The 17,977-nt window shown below is 41.3% G+C and overlaps 1 protein-coding gene across 2 annotated transcripts; it reads left to right on the plus strand.

Moving 5' to 3' along the window:
* Window positions 1-1,350: 1,350 nt before the first annotated feature.
* Window positions 1,351-17,809, plus strand: RB195_018399 (uncharacterized protein; the record flags this gene model as incomplete). Of its 2 annotated transcripts, XM_064185836.1 has the most annotated exons (6): window positions 5,746-5,833; window positions 7,270-7,316; window positions 7,369-7,518; window positions 10,776-10,909; window positions 16,306-16,420; window positions 17,606-17,809. In XM_064185836.1, the coding sequence occupies 6 exons, from the start codon at window positions 5,746-5,748 to the stop codon at window positions 17,807-17,809; spliced, it is 738 nt and encodes a 245-aa protein (XP_064041717.1). The 2 variants fall into 2 exon arrangements, with proteins under 2 accessions (XP_013306537.2, XP_064041717.1); XM_013451083.2 differs by lacking the exons at window positions 5,746-5,833; window positions 7,270-7,316 and adding an exon at window positions 1,351-1,383.
* Between the last annotated feature and the right edge of the window lie 168 nt (window positions 17,810-17,977).

Below are 17,977 nucleotides of genomic sequence, written 5' to 3' on the forward strand. Positions count from 1 at the left end.
ACCAGTCTAAACATCCGGCTAAATTCGGACATCATACTTTCTGCAATGTTTGCTTCGATCGCTTCACTCATCAACAAAATTAATATTAGTGCCGTTTTCTGTGAAATTAGACTTGTGTATCTCTGACAATCTTTCTTCATCTTTTTTTTATTATAAATAAAGGCAAAAGATTTCATAGTCTTTTTTCTAGACGCGTCACTTCTACATTCGGAGAACATTCAAAATTCAGCTTCAAATGCCTTTTACCAATATATTATGGATGAAATTTAAAGGCATCACCCCACGAATTTGGGGTGGTGCGGATTTCCGGTGGAGTACTCGTATACGGGATCGTAGATTACTGAGAAGGGTGATTCGGTTCATTTATTCCTAATTCCTGTAAAAACGACCCGGAAGATACGGTTTCGAGCGCTCCGGCGCACTATTTTCTACAATGAGCCAGATTGGAGCGTCCCAGCCTTGTGCATGCGCCGAATCTTCCTGGCCGTTTTTTTTAACGGCAATTAAGAAGAAATGGACGGAACGGAATCACACTTCTCTGCATAATATACTATTCCACATACGAATACTCCATCTGAAATCCGTACCACCTCAGATTCGTGGAGTGATGCCTTTAAAAACATTACTCGAAATATTGGATTTCCTCCTGTTTCCCCTCAACAGTTATCAAAGAATCATGTTTTGGCACAAAATGCCGTGAAAGACACCACCCTACTGATAAAGATGACGTTCTACGTCAGATCCGTCCCATTTACCTTTAGCGACATGCACACAAAGTTATTGCGCACCATTTCGACGCCGTTGGACCCGTCACATCCCATTTTATAGCTTCATGCAAACTGTTCGCTACTATTTAAGCAGCCGTTTGAATGCATTTTCCACTTTCTGAGGGAGGTATGCTACCAACTTGAACGGAACGAAAAAGGAAATAGACACGCGGGGGAGTCATAATCATGATGATCATGATCATGCTATATAATAACGGGTTTAGTCTGTCACGTGGTGCTTGTGTGTGTGTGTGTGTGTGTGTGTGTGTGTGTGTGTGTGTGTGTGTGTGTGTGTGTGTGTGTGTGTGTGTGTGTGTGTGTGTGTGTGTGTGTGTGTGTGTGTGTGTGTGAGTGTGTGTGTGTGTGAGTGTGAGTGTGAGTGTGAGTGAAAAAATAATTCCAAAAGGGAGGTGGGACGGGTCCACCGGTGTCGATTTGGTACGCCGGCGCCAGAAAGCTATAAAATGGGATGTGACCGGTCCAACGGCGTCGAAATGGTGCGCAATAACTTTGTGTCCATGTCGCTAAAGGTAAATGGGACGTTTCGTAGCCGTGGCCACTGGACGCGTTGCTTTCCACCTCTATGGCTCCTCCGTTCCTTGCACGTTTTCCTCAGGTTGGTAATATGCCTTCTTCAGAAAGTGGAAACATGAGAGAAACCCGCTGCTCAAATAGTGTCCAACAGTTTACATGATCTAACGTGGAACGTCATCTTTATGAGTACGATGATGTTGTTCACGTCATTTTATGCTAAAACATCATTCTGTGATAACTTTTGGGGAAAATAAGAAGAAAACCCGTACTTCGAGTAATATTTTCAAATCGTGTCTGTATTATTTTGGTATGGAAGGAGTATTTAAAGCTGACGTTTGAATGATCTCAGAATGTGGGACATTTAGAAGGGAATCTATGAAAACTTGCCCCTAATTTTATACAAAAAAAGAAAGTATTATTAGAAACCAGTGCACCAGTCTTATTTCACATCCAATGCTGCTACTATTAATTTTCATTGATCGGTGAACGCGACCGAAGCGGACGCCACAGAAAGTCTGCAAAGCTGTGGCCACTGGGCGCGTTGCTTTTCACCTTTACGACTTCTCTGCGTTTCTATTTCCTTCTTCCTTCGCCTCAGGTTGGAAGTATGCCTTCCTCAGAAAGTGGAAAATGCATGCAAACGGCTGCTTAAATAGTAGCGAACAGTTTACATGATCTGATGTAGAACGTTATCTTTATCAGTAGAGTGATGTCTTACCCGTCATTTTGTGCATCATTCTTTGATAACTGTTGGGGGGAACAACAGGAGGAAAACCCATATTTTGAGTAATACTTTTAAATTTGGTTTATAATATATTGAAAAGGAGTGCTCGAATGTTCTCCAAATGTAGAACTGACGCGTTTAGAAGGAAGACTATGAAATCTCTCGTCTTTAGTTATAATAAAAAACATGAAGAATGATTGTTAGAGATACACGAGTCTAATTTCACAGAAAACGGCACTAATATTAATTTTCGTTGATCAGTGAAAGCGAGCAAAGCAAACACCACAGAAAGAAAGACTTTAGCCGGACGTTCAGACTGGTAAATAAATAAAGGACTTCAGTTCCAGGAAGTGACCCGCCCGACGCTTCTAAACTGACTGATTCCTGGATTTGTAGAATATGTTTGCTGTGATGGTTACAAACCAGGTCCCAAACCTAACATGCTTGCTAATGGAAGAGACCCAGCATCTAAAATTTGCGTGAACACTGTCTTCAGTAGCTAAGGAACCGTTCCCAACCAAAGTTCTAAAAATGCAGCTATTTTCATTGTGAGCTCATATTGCATCTGAACCTATCATTTTTGAAATATTGGGTTACGCTACAATTGATGATTTTATGATTTCCAAAGAAAAGATGAGTAAAATGATTTTAGAACTTGAAGTTAGTAGTCTTTAGTTTCTACAACCATCTTGCATCTCTTTGTTAGACATTCAATGCCCCTCTTTTAGAAATCAATTCTTCGCAACGAAAAATGCTCAATCCCGTTCAAAAGAGCATAATTCACGGGGCGACTTAATATGATGGTGAAGATACAAGTACTTAATGCTGCGAATCTACCCAGAACAATGCATCGACGCGAGTCGTCGTAACACTGCGTGCATTTCTCGAATCCAGAACGGCAGCCTGCAGCCCTCACGTAGTTGCAGGTGTCTGGTGAATAATGAAAGGCCGTAGATGGCGTTCGATTGGCGTCTTTACATTCATCGTAGTCGTAAAGCGTTTTCGCTTTGAGTTGCTTGCTAACGGATAATTTCTGCCTCGATAGTCTCGTTGAATATGCAATTCAATCTTGCTCTGCTTTTCACTCACAGCTTTTCGTTGATTTCATTCCCCAGTCCACTTACACGACTGCCTCGCTCGGAAAATGGATAAGTAGGGCTATTATTCCCGTTCCATTCTTGGAACGTCTTTAGAAATTCCATATTCTGTGTTCGCTATTCAAGCAGTCGTTTCCTCTCACTCTCTGTCATTTATTAACTAAGAGTAAGAATTTCAAAGAGAATCTTTGCTGTGGATATTTTCAACTTTTTAAACTGATTTTGAGATGATTGATTTGCTTGACTCTAAACACCCTTCTCAACTTATTTCAAATTAAGCCCCTTTAAAACACCTAAAACACTTTCTGAATAAATTCTTTGAATTGAAATGTACCGTGCTGCACTGCTGTACATCATAAAGTTCCCTCTCTAGAGTGCACGAGCTTTATGGAAATTCAGCATTGGAAGATTTGTGGAGACGGCGATATGCTAAAATTATCCTACAAATACAATTATCCTACAATTGTCCTGCTCTAATAAAGAAAACAATTATTGAATTATCCTATAATTATTTTCTATTTATTGACTCCAACATCTAAATATACAGTCATATTTGTTTTACCCGTACTTTCACACTACAAAACACAACCAACGTATATTAGAGTGGAACATTAGAGGTTTAGAAGTCTGATGCAAAATGTAGTCGGAGCTTATTTGAAGGATAAAGTTGAACGTTACAAACAATTTCAGTTATTAGCAGTTCAATTTAGCAGGTAACAATAGATGCCCAAAGATTTGCTTCAATTCTCCATTTCTGCCTATTCATGCGTCAAGTATGTAAAGTAATCATCCTTGAAGGAGGGGAAGCTATCAATAAGCACTAATATCTAGTTAAGTTGCTTGTCAGAGGTGCCAACCCCTTGGGATATTTTCGAAAGAGATGCAATTTTCACCGAAAAAAATATCTACATTCGACGAGATTCCCTTACTTCCGCCGTTGTTCTCCTTGGATTCCGTAAGTGGATAGGATACAACTCAGGTTGCATCCTACATCTACATGATTAACCCTGGCTATACGAATTCCTAGGGAATGAGTACTCATCCCATCAATTTCTGAAGTTCTTCCCTGAAGAATGAACTCTTTCAAGAATTGGACGAACTATCTTCATGCAGAGAAAGAGGTTGCATGAGACAGACAGGAGTCTGTCTCAACGACGGAAGTAGGGAACATATGTACTGTCTGAAAATCCATTACTCGATCCTACGTTGAAAATAGTTCGCTTGTAGAGAGAAGTTTTGGAAGTCTGAGGGGAACATTATTATTGAATTGTATTCTTAATGAAACTCTCAAGAACTGGATGAGGAAGGTTCCATATTGAAAAAAGCTTGAAAGAAGACGACATTTTGTGTGAATTAGCTTGCAATTACTTGTTGTTGTACATTGTTCACTAGAAGGGTCTTGCTTCAAGTAATGTAGTTTTCGGAATGGCTCTTTTGTCAACTTGGATTTTTCTAGTATACGCGCATATTGCTGAATCCCTATTCCACAAAGCTTCGTCACAATCGTCTCTTCCATAAAATCACTAATTTATCTATAGGTTCTTCACAGCGTCTAGCAAAGAGTTCTTCGTTGGACTCGAAAGTACCACCTGCTGAGCACTTCTGCTTCCATTTAATGCGCAAACTGTGTAGCATAAGTTCCTCTTTATATTCAAACGAAATGCCGGAGATGCTGAGAAGCATTGGCAGAACTCTTGCATACAGTTCAGAAATTGCAAAATAACAGGAGGAGTAACCCGTGAAATGAAACAGCCTGACAGAAGAAACGGCTTCATTGAGTCCCGCTTGCGAACAACCCCACTTTTCGAATACCACATTCAAAGTTCAGGGCAACGAATACGAGGTGTTGAGATGAAATGCGCTTGTGGGTAGTTAAGGTATTGCCGATGGCATCTCATAAGTGGTGTAGTGCTTTTCGCGCGAGCTCGGGCGCTTTGAATCGATTCATTTCGGGGCTAATTCAACGTTGGACCTCCGGATTCGGCACTAGCGCATGCTCGGCCGTGCTCAGGTCGACTACGTACGCAGGTTTATGGGGGCCCTCGTGTGTGGCTCCTTTGCATGTGTTTCTTATGCTGCTTCCTCTTCAAGCAGGCAAGAGCATCTCTTTGCTAATTACTCCTAAATCTTCGTTTCCGTAACATAATTGTCTTTCTCCTAAAGTCTCGTCGAGCTCTAGTGGTTACGCATCGTCACTATACTTCTTTATCCTCTCTTCATGGAACATATATACTCGTTGTTCGTTCTATAAAGTCTTCAATTCACTTAATGATCAAAGCTATGCATATCAGGTTTGTTTCAGGGAAGTTCAGTTTGATGCAACGTTATGTCTTTGCCGAGAGTGAACTTTGCAGCTGCAACAGTTTGCTGACGTACTTCATCCGTCTACTTTTAAAATTGTTGTACGCTGAAGCTGCGATGGTGAATATAAAAACTTAAATTGAAATTTTCGTTTTTGTTTGCTCTTCCCGGCACTCCATTCTATTAACTCGCCCACTCGGAGTCCCACACATATTATGTACTTTTCTCTGTGGCGGAAGCGCCTCAGTTTGTTGAAAGATTCTCTGCCTCGTCCGGAGAATGACCACACTATTCTAGCAGTTTTGAACAATGCACAGAACACATGATGTGGTGGTGCCCCGCAGATCTTCTTTCAGCTCCTCTTCTGCATTGCTGCCCTATTCAAAATTGTTTTGCTGAAGCTCGTAACGGTTAGTCAGGTGTTCGATGGCAGAAACGATATCGCGTACTGAGCTTGTTTGATGGAGCGGAACAAATAGCTAGCGAAATCCAATGCCTTAAAGTTAGGACAAGGGCGTGGTGACGATATTGCAGAGATACTACTTCAGAACAGAATGGCCGGGTTTTCATCTCGAGTTCTCGCAGCCTTCGACCTCACCCGCCACATCGATCTCACAGAACGGCCACCAATTCCGCTCCTGCGACTTCTTCCATCTGGGATCTCCTATCTGCTACCTCAATTGTTTTTGATGCTGTTGTTTTTGAATTCAGTAGTTGTCCATCCCCGGTCTTTGTTGGAAGGTCACTCAGACTTTAGATTTGATTATTCATTTGCACCCTTGCAATGTGTTCTTTCCAGGACGCTTAGACACTTTAAAAAAATTTCTTTCACTTAACAGCGGCATGCAGCAGGGTTTGAAACAACTGCGAATCCCTTAGCAACGTCCATATATCTAGGGTTCTATTGTCGTATTTTTCCTCATAATAGTTTTTGTGTGTTTTCAGAAATATGTGGATTATAGTACTGAAACTCTGTGGACTGAAACTTATGAAGCGACAAAATCTGAAATATCCTTTCCTTCTTTGCAGATGAAACTGGATGTTAGCTTCCATTTTAAATTGGATGGATTGGTAGTAAAAGAGTTCAAAGAAATGTTTTACAACAAAATGAGATCTAAGATCTATTCTATCCATCTATGGAGCTGTTCTAGTAATGAAACTAAACACTAAGGTCGAACGCGCAGGCCCATCACGAAAGGATTCATCAGCTTCATTAAGCATTTTATCCTTCATCACTGCTTTACTAGTTGTGAAACAGACACTCGTATAATACCACCTGTCCTTGAGTTCGGGTGGGTACTTCTCTCTTGTGAAGAGAAAACACTGTTGACATAAGCATAATTCATTTTATAATAAGGCATCTTTGGAACAACAAATCCAGTAAATGTCGCCTTTTACATGTGAAATTTACTGCATTAAACACAGTATTTCTAGTTTAAATACAATACGTACAGCCCATTTGCTCTTGAAAACCGAAACTGTTTTTTTTTCCACATATCGCTTATGATATTACTTCCTCCCACAGATTGATGGTTCAGTCTCGTCTTCATCGAAATTATTTCCACTCTTTATTTATTTTAATGTTAATTAAAATCATCGATTCGTCTCCTTTTCCATCTGTCACATTTGGGGTTGTTCGTTGTGTGGTGTGGAACAAAATCTTGCGAGATGTGCACGAATGAGATTTCGCTGATTTATTCAGCACCAAGTGCATGAGAGACCCTAACACAGGAAAACTCTGAAAAATCCGCTCCAGTCCAATGCAATTTGTCTCTTTCGCATCGCTTATTCCTTTTTCTTGCTCGTTAGTGTCTTCGTCGCCTCCAAATTCTGCTGTGCTTTCCAGAAAGAACGACAATCAGCATTGAGGAAACGGCGAACTCCTCTAGTTCGGTCAGTTTCATTAGTAGTCGATTAATGTTAAACATTTATCAATGAATTTCAGAGCGCCCGTGTCGGCGAGGCGTCATCGTCCGATTACCGTGTCGCCGTGTTCGGAGCCGGAGGTGTTGGCAAATCGTCGATTGTTCAGCGATTCGTCAAAGGAACTTTCTCAGAAAACTACGTCCCTACAATTGAGGATACCTATAGGCAGGTGAGAGATTCTGTTCGCGCATGATTCTCTAAACTGTTGTACGAAAGTGTGACACGCCTGGTACTTCTCTCGCTGGTCCTACGTGCTTGTCCTGCTGTTATTTTTCTATGCTGGGGTTCAGCTGAATCCGCATACTAATTCAACCGTGGTCCTATATAGCAGCTCACAGAAATCGAAACGTGATCCATTTCATGGGATCCGCTGCCCGTTCATCCTTTTTATTACACTACCCTTATTCAGTTTCCAATTTCACAGCGAACATTCTTCAGAAGTCCAACAAAGACTAAGAACTTACTCTCTTTCTGCATTTCCTTGGCGTAGATTTTTCTCGATAATTTAGGAGCAGGATTAGTCTCCACTTGCTTGTGACTCGGGATTAACTATAACCGCCAACCTACGTTAAAAACTTGTGATGTTCTACTCTAAGGAGGAGATATTCACAACTGTAGGTCTTCTATAATGATTAGAGAAGCTTACGATCCTCCAGCCACCCCATTCCCCACATCTCGCCCCATTAAACCACCACTTTTACCGTATTCTTAGGCATTCTCTGAGGCAAAAACTGTCTCAGAGTATACCTACGAATAATTTCTTTGCTGCTCAAATATTCTTGTCATTTTCTTTGAGTTTTAGCCCTTCAGCTTCTGGTCCCAGGGAATTGTATCCCTCCCAGAGAGGTGGGACACTATAGTGGAGACCAGTGTTCAATATATATTTAATATATCGATTAGGATTAGGAAACATCTTCAATGTGTGGTTAGGAAACCATGAAATTTAAAGGGTAAGCTTGTGCAAAAAATAACTAGTCAACCTAATATAATGCTTCTGGCCTCAGATCTTGCTTCAGTGGTATCCATAACAGCGGAAAATTAGCTTCATTGTATGCTTCCTCACTAAGTTTAAAGAGTATTCATAACTATGGAAGTCACTGAGTGTGAAAATCAGAAAAATATGTTTGCAGTTATGCATCTAAGCCTTGGAGAGTACGGGGAGTACCCGGGGTGCGTTCTTATCTCCCATAAACTTATGAAGAAAGGCTTGTCCCGATATGCCGTCAATGTCCAAGATAACAACAGTAGTGAAGACTGGTATACACGTGAGTGACGAAGATTCCTATGTAGGTAACGGAAGCTAAATAGAGGGCTACTAAGTTCGGTCCGGTGTTGCCCTAAGGTATTCCAAAACTTGCGATTTTTTTGTTTTCAGATGTGATGGAGGAACCTCTCAAATTTGATCTTCTTTCAAAAAAAAAACATCCGTGTCCTTTTTATAGATCTTCACTCTTTGTTGTTGTTCTTTTTCTATTTCTCCATAAGCAAAACCACCATTATACAATGAATGCACTAGCAGGACAAAGAATAAAGTGAACTATATTGATCCAGCCTTAGAGGATACGTCTACGCGTTCGACTTCAGTATAGAGTTCGCATGAGGTCATGAACGCGCGTTCAGATTTGCAATGAGCCGATGAAGTCAGTGTTTTTATCCTCCCAGTGGTACCAATTTATCGACGAAATACCGAAGTGATGAAAGGCTTTGTTGGCACCTTGACGCCAGCTCGATTAATAATGCGGAAACAGTCAGATTTCTTGTCGACTGCGCTAAATCAGCCCCACGCTAGCAGAATCCATTTAAATTTATGAATTGCCAAATTCCCTTTTTTTGTTGCTCGCCACTTTTTTAAGGGCACGACCAATTTTATATACAGTGTCTCCTGGAAACTAATTTCTTCGTGCTATTGCTTGAAGCCAAATGCCGAAATGGTTTCTTACAGCAGTCATCGAATTCTGTTTATAAACGTATAAATAGTGCAATGTTTGTATGATAAAGTGTGTTGTTTTATCCTCCCCTTTCAGGTGAACAGCATCCCAGTATTCAGAGACGAAGGAATAAAGTGCATAAGTTCTAGCTCCTGTCATAGGACCAAAAGCCCGCACATTGACTTTAGCAGTTTTTATTTCGGGTTTTTTTAAAATCATTCAGAACTGCAATAAGCGCACTCCCCTAATCTTCTCATGACTCCGCACTTTCCTTTCATATTGGGATTGAACCGCATTTCAATTTTTATTCTGTGGTCTGATTACGATTTCTACGACCTGAGGGTGATGTTTAAACAGTACTCCTTTCCAGGTCTTTTCACTCCTTCTGTAACTAATCAGTACGTTACATACTGGATAGGGGATAAAGCCGGCGGCGTTGCTTTTTGTCCTCTACGTTAGCGGATTTGAGTTTATTTCAGAAACGTAGTGGTTTGTGGAAGTGCTTGTAGCCTATAAAATTATTCTGAGAGGGTTCTGATTTGTCAAGCAAGCGCGCTTATACTCCCAAACAAATGTGACACCAATTTAATCAAGATCTCAGAAAGATGGACGGCTTGGTTAGCTTACTGCGGTTTCGAATCATCAACTGTGCAGCTGATGTGGGAAGCTACTTGGGCTCCACGAAATTCACCCATATTATGTACTATTTAGTCATATTAGGATTATATATGTATGTAGAGGTCCTTTTTATACTAGCAAAATTACTCTCAGCAGATTTGCAATTGTGGCTACGGTAAGTATCCACGAATAGCAAGGACTTCAATCTTGCTTTGATGCAGATGTTTCCATTTCAGTGATCTTGTAACGATTTTAATGGTGCTGTCCAATTTTCAATTGTCATCAAGCCACTAACTTTTACCAACTGCTAATAGACAAGCTCTGTTTTGTCACTCAGTCCCCATAGCTTCTCACTGACTTTGGAGGATCGGAATTTCTCGTCTCTTAGGCGTTTTTCCTTAGAAGTGTAGTGCTAGTTACCCTAGCACTAAATAATGGAGAAAAAGTTTGATGATTAAACGGATAGCTCGGTAGTAGGGGTCCAGAGTATTTTAAGTTGTAGAAGATACGGCATGACTTCCGAAACTTGTGGACACATTGCAGATTAAAAACAAAAACAAAATAGCGGCTTGTATTCTGCTTACGTAGGCGCTTTTAATTTTTCTTATTGTACAATTTCTCCTTTTTCAATGTAGACAATTCAAATGGTTGATTATGATATTTTTACCACTGACTGCTAATGTTGGATGTTGTGTTGCATAATATTAAAATGGACCTCAGCGAGATTTATTTTGTTCAAATGAAGTCTAAATGGAAGGATTTACGGGTAGCATTTGGCCGATTTTAGACGGTTGAAGCATTACATCAATTCCTCACCACTTTTCATAGAGATCTTGCAAGCACGATCGGGTAGCTTGAACTTTACAGATATCTATTCCAGGTTATCAGCTGCAACCAGAAGAATGTATGCACGCTCCAAATTACAGACACTACAGGAAGTCACCAGTTTCCGGCCATGCAACGGTTGTCTATCTCTAAAGGACACGCATTCGTCCTCATTTACTCTGTTACAAGGTTCGCTTCCGAAAATCTTACTTCTTTTTTAGTTCCTTCACCTCCACATAGACAATTTCCCACACAATCCTTTCATTTTCTTTTTTCTTGATAGTGGCTTTTCGTAGTAGCTCTCTCAAGAAAATTCTCTTGAAATAATGACAGTTAACCCCTTTGCTGACTTAAAGGCATCACTCCACGAATCTGGGATGGTACGGGTTTCAGACGGGTCATCCGTATACGGGGTCGTAGATTATGGGGAAAGGGGTGATCTCGTCCATTTACCCTCCATCAATGGAAATGGACGACCCCGGAATGCTGTTTCTTATGACGTCCTCTATTGCGCCATTGCGCTTCTTCCCCACCATCATAAGAAAGAGCATTCCGGAGTCGTCCGCTTCCACTGATACAGAGAGAAACGGACGGAGTCACCCTCTTACCCACAATTTACGACCTCGTATAGGCATAACCCACCTGAAACCCGTACCACACCAGATACGTGGGGTGATGCGTTTAAACGAAGAAAGCAGCGCTAGAGGGACAGGAAGTTAGTCCCTTTAACCTCCGTTTCTATTCATCGTGCACCAACTGATGCACCTCAATCAATAGGACATGTGTGTTGTCCGAGTACCCGGTGGTGAGCCCAGTCAACTAATGCTTACGAAAGAATGACTGCAGAATAGAAATTGAGTGGGCTCGTTTGATAATGTCTGAATATAGAATATAAAAAGTTAGTTTTAGTTCGCGTCCATTTTTCCTTAATATCTCTCTTAAGTTTATTATTCAGTTACAGTTCTTGAAGATTGTTGAGAGTTTGTAATTTGTTTATTGACCTTCTTAGAAAAAAGAAACGAGGTTGCATAAGAAGGTGGACCTTCAATCATTTTAGACCTTCTGAAGCATCCCTCCACAGTCTCTCTAAACCTCTTTGAATAATTAGTATAAAAAAAGGGAAAATTAAGAATTTCCTTTGGACTGCAACCGTTTTTTCTGGAACGTAAAAGTGTCTGCGTGGAAGTGCAATAGTTCCCTAATTGGTTCTATGTACATATTCCTTCCCTAGTCTCACAAATGATTATGATTTTATAGCGATTTTATAAGGGTGAAATTAATTATCCAAGATTTCCTTGTTATCTGCCAATTTTTGCATCTTATTGTTAAGTGGATAATATGTCATCACTCTTACAACCCAACATTTTTTATCGGATGCAATTTTTATATCCTTGGTGAAATATGATTACTTCAAGACAAACATGCAATGAAAACACGCGTAATATGGAAAGCCTGTTCATTTGATAATTGAATACTAGCAACGTAAATCTCCTTGAATTGTTTGCTTTTTCTTACTTTCAGCTGCAAATAAGTACGCTATTAGAATATGACCAGAAAATTCCGTTGCAATGCTTTCGACTTCCGAAAGCTAATCAGATTTTGCTAATCAGGCTTGCAAATAATGTTTATGGCATCCCCTGATTTTGCTCACGAAGACTAGTTCAGAATCGAATTGAAAAGAGAAAAGGGAAAGAGAAAAAATTGTTGCTATATTCTTCTTTTCTTTTCATCGGGGTGGGTGTAGACGGTGTGAGGTTCCGCCGTGTCTGCACGATCGATAGGAGGTTCGTATCTGCTGTAGTGCCAACCAAGCCTTTCAAACCACTGGGATCGGTAAAATGGAAAGAGACCTGTCTGGGAGGATAAAACGTTGACTTGGCACATGGGCGAAATTGGTTCTCATTTTCATGCGCTTCATTAGAGAAATGGACAATAACAAGGCGGCATTCGTGTGACAGGTTCTATCACAATTTTAGGGAAGCAGAGATGTACTGGTCACTATGGAGTTGACGAATAAGTTATGAGCGTTTCGATCTCTAACCTCTTGTTGTGCGCGACAATCGTGTTACGATTAACTTTAACTCTATGAATCTTCATTTTACAGGCCACTAAAATGGTGCATTTTTATGTTTAAAACAAAACTCACGACTTATTGCTCAACTGAATGTTTTCGGGAGGACTGGAATAAAGCAGGATACTCTTAGCATAATCCGTTTGACGATGCAGTCAATATCCCTGACTGTATTTTCTCCTGCTTCCTAAGCGACAAGTTTTTTGAAGGATTTGTCGAAGATGGAAGAATAGTGGTGTGAGAGACATGAAGGGAGTGAGATATTTTCGGACTTCTTCACTGTACATCGGATCCTCTTCTACTGCCCTAAAACTGATACATAACGTAGAGGAGGTCCATGATTGCATTAGAAGTGTGCATGTGAGGAAATTAGAACACTGGACGTTAGTCAAAGGTGCGGGAGGTCAACAACCTTCTCCACTTTTACAATCCCATACCATATGGTAGCTGTATACTTCTAAACTTTCATTGGGTTTGAATCGGGGAAGCCTTGCCATGACGATACCTAAGCAGGCTAAGCCCACACTTTAGTTGCTTTTGCTGTTAGGTCTCGAAATCAGGAATTCAGCAAGGAATAGGAATAAAGAATAAAAGGGCAAATAATTCGAATTACTGTGTTGTGAGTGAATGTTGTCATGGTACATTCCTTAGACACTCGAGCTTCACAGCATATAGTATGGTCAAAACGACATGAAGCACGGTGCAATTGCGTACGCGACTTCTTTCAAGGTTGCGCAGTGGAGCGTAGCGGTTAAGATCGCACTGGGACCCTTGCTGGGACCATCCATAGCTGCAGTTTGCGATGGTCCCACATCGGTTCCAACTGCAGCCTCCACCGCGCCGCTTCGAACGTGTACGCAAATGCACCGTGCTTCATATCGTTTTGACCCCACTATATCTCATTAAGGTTACTGCTGAGTTGAACAGAAATACTATAAATTGGTGCATTGGCCCAGGCGAAGTATGGTATGTGGTACTACCAGATTTGTGTACCGGTATTAAAAACTCTGAGCAACAGTTATCGCTTCCAAACTCCATTTCTCCCTGCTTCATGGAGGGTTAGGAGTGACTGGAAAGGGAAAAAAAAGTAACAGAACTGTAGAGTCAAATAAATTCGTAGAAGCAAAACGACAGTAAAAGAGGAAAAGCTGTGACATGCGATATATATGCTGGACCAACTTGTTCCTACATTTCTACAACTTGCTTCGGTTCTTCTCCAAATCCCTCAGCTTTTTCAACTCAAAGGGCTTCTATGTTGTCTTCTTTCACTGTTGCTACGGAAATTGTCATCTCTATCTCACCTACCTGATCCACAGTGCTAAAATGCGCTATAGTCTGCAGTACGTAACAAAATTTCTGTTTCTTCACGACTATCTGTACGAGTTTGAGGACGATGAACGTTAAGGAGTTTGCCAGCTAGTTCAAGAACAGTGCAGTAAAAAGACGTTTTGATCTAGGGTGCAAGCGTTTCGTCAAGTAAGCTTCACGACACGGTTTTAAACCACCCTGTTGACTGCGAGCGTTTCGTCGCAGTGGTGCAGCTAGTTCCACTCTACTCTGGCTCTCGGGCTGGCTTTCACTTGGAACTACTCTGCTGTGGAATTACATTGGAACCCAAGACAAAGATCGCAATTTTTTCTTTAGATTATCCACAGCCACTGCAACCCAGGCTCGTTACCACGTACAGGGTGGTCCACATGAAGTATGACGCAGAAAAACTATCCACATCTTTGCGACAATCAATTCAAATAAGAAATATTTACTTTTATTAACTAGGCACAAAAATTCTACATAAGACTTCACACATCACATTCAAAATGACCGCCTTTAGCATGAATACAAGCATTTGATCTTTTTGGGAAATTTTGTGGATGCGCGCGACCATTTCCGGCGAGATTTCCCATGCCTATTTTATGCTACATAGTTTCAGCGAATTCAGTGACTTGTGTTTAAAAGAGCAGGCTTTTTGCTCCAAGATCGACCACATAGCAAAATCCAAAGAATTGAAGTCGGGTTAGTTTGACGGCCAAAATTCCGTCGTCCAGATACTCGATAGTTTGGATTCGAACCATTTCAGTGTTTTCTTTGCGCCATGGGCTGGTGCCCAATCTCGTTAGAAAGCCTAGTCAATATCTTTAGTGTTTTCTTTGGTCCAAAGAATCACCACATCCTCCAAGGTTTGCTTTCGACAACGTTTGTCCTTGACGGCCTATCAAAGGGCAGGAACCGCAAATCCTCCCAATCTCTTTGAAATGTTTTATGATGTGGTATACTTACGATGAATTTTGAACGTCTTTGAAATTTTGCAGACTGACGACCCGCGTCTGCACATGGCGACTATTGCCGAACGATCCTCAAGTGATACCGTCATGTAGAAATGTTATGTAGAAAGAGACAATAAGAGTGGCGATAATAGAACTAAAAATATGGAGAAAACCAATAACATCATAGTGAAGCACAAAAAATGTCTGAAAATGAATCCTCCATAGCCGGTCAAACTTTATATGGGCCACGGTACATGATGTAAGTGGTAGTCACTTTGCATCATTTGAAAACTTTTATGTTAGCAAAACTAAATTAAATTAAAAACAAATCCTCTTTTTCGGATTCCAACCAACGCAGGAATTGGTCGTAAGGGACGAACTCAGTCGTAAAAATCAAATTAAAGGCATCACCTCACGAATCTGAGGTCGAGCGGGTTTCAGGTGGGTTATATGATTATACGGAGTCGTAGATTATGCAGAGAAGAGTGATTCCGTCCATTTTTCCTAATCGCCGTAAAAGTGGCCTCGAAGATACGGCTTCGAGTGTTCCGGCGCACTATTTTCCACAACGAGTTCGATTGGAGCGCGCCAGCCTTGTGCACACGCTTCATCTTCAAGAAATGAACCGAATCACCCTTCTCTCCATGATCTACGACCTCGTGTAGGAACTCTCCACCTGAAACCCGCGCCACCCCAGATTCGTGGGGTGATGCTTTTAATTGTAGAAGTTGAATGTCTTAGGAGGACCAGACAACGTTTTGCCACCTGAAGTTTGGATATTTCGCTTTCTGTACATAAGATCAAAGATGTCCTCAAAGATTTTCTTTGAGGACATCTTTGATTGGTATCAGATTGGTATTAATTGGTAAATGATTGGTATTAATTGGTATCAGACTTCTCTGGGAGGATAAAAACACCGACTTGACACATAGGCCAGCCCCCGCAGGTGATATGGCCAGTTACACGCTCGTAAACTCAAACGATTCTGAATTGAAGTGAACGTGTGGCGCATCCCAAGAGGATTGGTTAATGCCAAACATTTTGTCCTTTATCCTTTAAGATGTTATGTAGAAGTACCGGCGCTTCAATTTTCTGGTTCAAGAGAACTATTATATACCTATTGTTCGACTAGAGAAGTTCCCACTAATTGCTTCTATGTAGTTGTTACGATCAACGTGCTTTCCTTATGAGTAGCCTTCTCAGAAAGGCTAAATATCGTCCAACTCATTCATATTCTCCTATTTTTTCAGTAAACAGTCGCTGGAAGAACTTGCGCCAATTGTGAAGACTCTGATGGAAGTTAAGGGGAACAGCTTGGCCGAGACACCAATCATGCTGGTCGGAAATAAGAGCGATGACCAGGAGGTTTGTTTAAATTTTGAACAAAGAATACGAGGCGAAGTTCTTCAATGAGAAATACATTTTAACGGTGTCTTACGAACAAGGCGACTTGGTGGCGATTTTGAGAATTTCCGCCCGCTTTGCATCCAGCCGTGTCCTATTTTTATTGCAGTAGCTTTGGCAATTATTTTTAAAGGCGTCATCCAGCGTAACTGGAGTGGTACGAATTTCAGGTGGGTTATACCCATGCAGGGTCGTAGATTGTGGGGAATGAAGTGAATTGCCTATCGGGGCATTCGAATGGATTTTCGAATGAATACCAAGCGGGGCTGGGGGCAAAAGTGACGCGTTGCAATAGAGGACATCATGAGGAACCGCATTCCGAAGCCGTCTTTATACAGTGATGCAGGGAGAGATGAGCGGAATCACCCTCTTTCTCACAATCTACGATCCCGTCATAAGTAGAACCCACCTGAAATCCGTACCAGCCCAGATTTGTGAGGTGATGCCTTTAAAGGCATCACCCCACGAATCTGAGGTGGTGCAGATTTCAGGTGGAGTATTCGTATACGGGATGGGAAACTACGGAGAGGGAGGTGATTCTGTCCATTTCTTCCTAATTGCCGTAAAAAAACGGCCCGGAAGATGCGACCCCTCATAAGACTGGCGCGCTCCAATCGAACGTCTTGTACAAAATAGTGCGCCAAAACGAATGAAGCCGTATCTTCCGGGCCGTTTTTTTACGCAATTAGGAAGAAATGGACGGAATCACTCCCCTTTCCGTAGTCTCCCATCCCGTATACGAATACTCCACCTGAAATCTGCACCACCTCAGATTCGTGGGGTGATGCCTTTAACGATATTGACACCGCAAAAAAAACAACTGTTTGATAGATCCTCAGTAATTATCATGAATGCGCAGCCACACAACTTTTGACATTAGAATAGATCTGCTGACTATTGAAAATGTCCTTCTCAAAATAAGTTTTGTGAGTTGCTGCTGAAGAAGTTAATCAAAGATAATGGGTTTCCTTTTGGAGAGAAAATGCAAATTTTGTACTTTTACTTTTCCACATACACATTTGAGTTCACTTACAGATGCTTTAAATATGTAGCTCTTAGGTTTAATGAATAACGCGAAATGAGATGAAGTTTTATCTAAGCAAGTTTACACTTTCATTACTTCTGAGCTTTGACTGAACGTTTCAGAGAAGAGAGGTGGCCACAGAGACGGGATCGAAATTGGCAGCCAAATGGGGAACAGGATTCATCGAGACAAGCGCAAAGAACAACGACAACATTACAGAATTGTTCCAACAGTTGTTGGCGCTCGAAAAGAAACGCACACTGACGCTGACTATGGAAGATCCTGACGGGAAGGGAGCTAAGCGGAAAGGGTGCTCCATAATGTAGCCTCATATAGTTCGGTCACTAACGTGCAGATAATAATTCTTCCATTCTCCTACCACTTATCGGAACGTTTTGAGTGTTACGAGATGCCTGAAGTTGTGAATTCGCAGTCCTCTCGGACGTTGAGCCGACTGACGAAATGTTGTGCCTACACGAAGAGTGACTCTTCTT

The sequence above is a fragment of the Necator americanus genome, chromosome II, assembly GCF_031761385.1.
Source record: "Necator americanus strain Aroian chromosome II, whole genome shotgun sequence".
In the NCBI taxonomy this organism is placed as follows: Eukaryota; Metazoa; Nematoda; class Chromadorea; order Rhabditida; family Ancylostomatidae; genus Necator; species Necator americanus.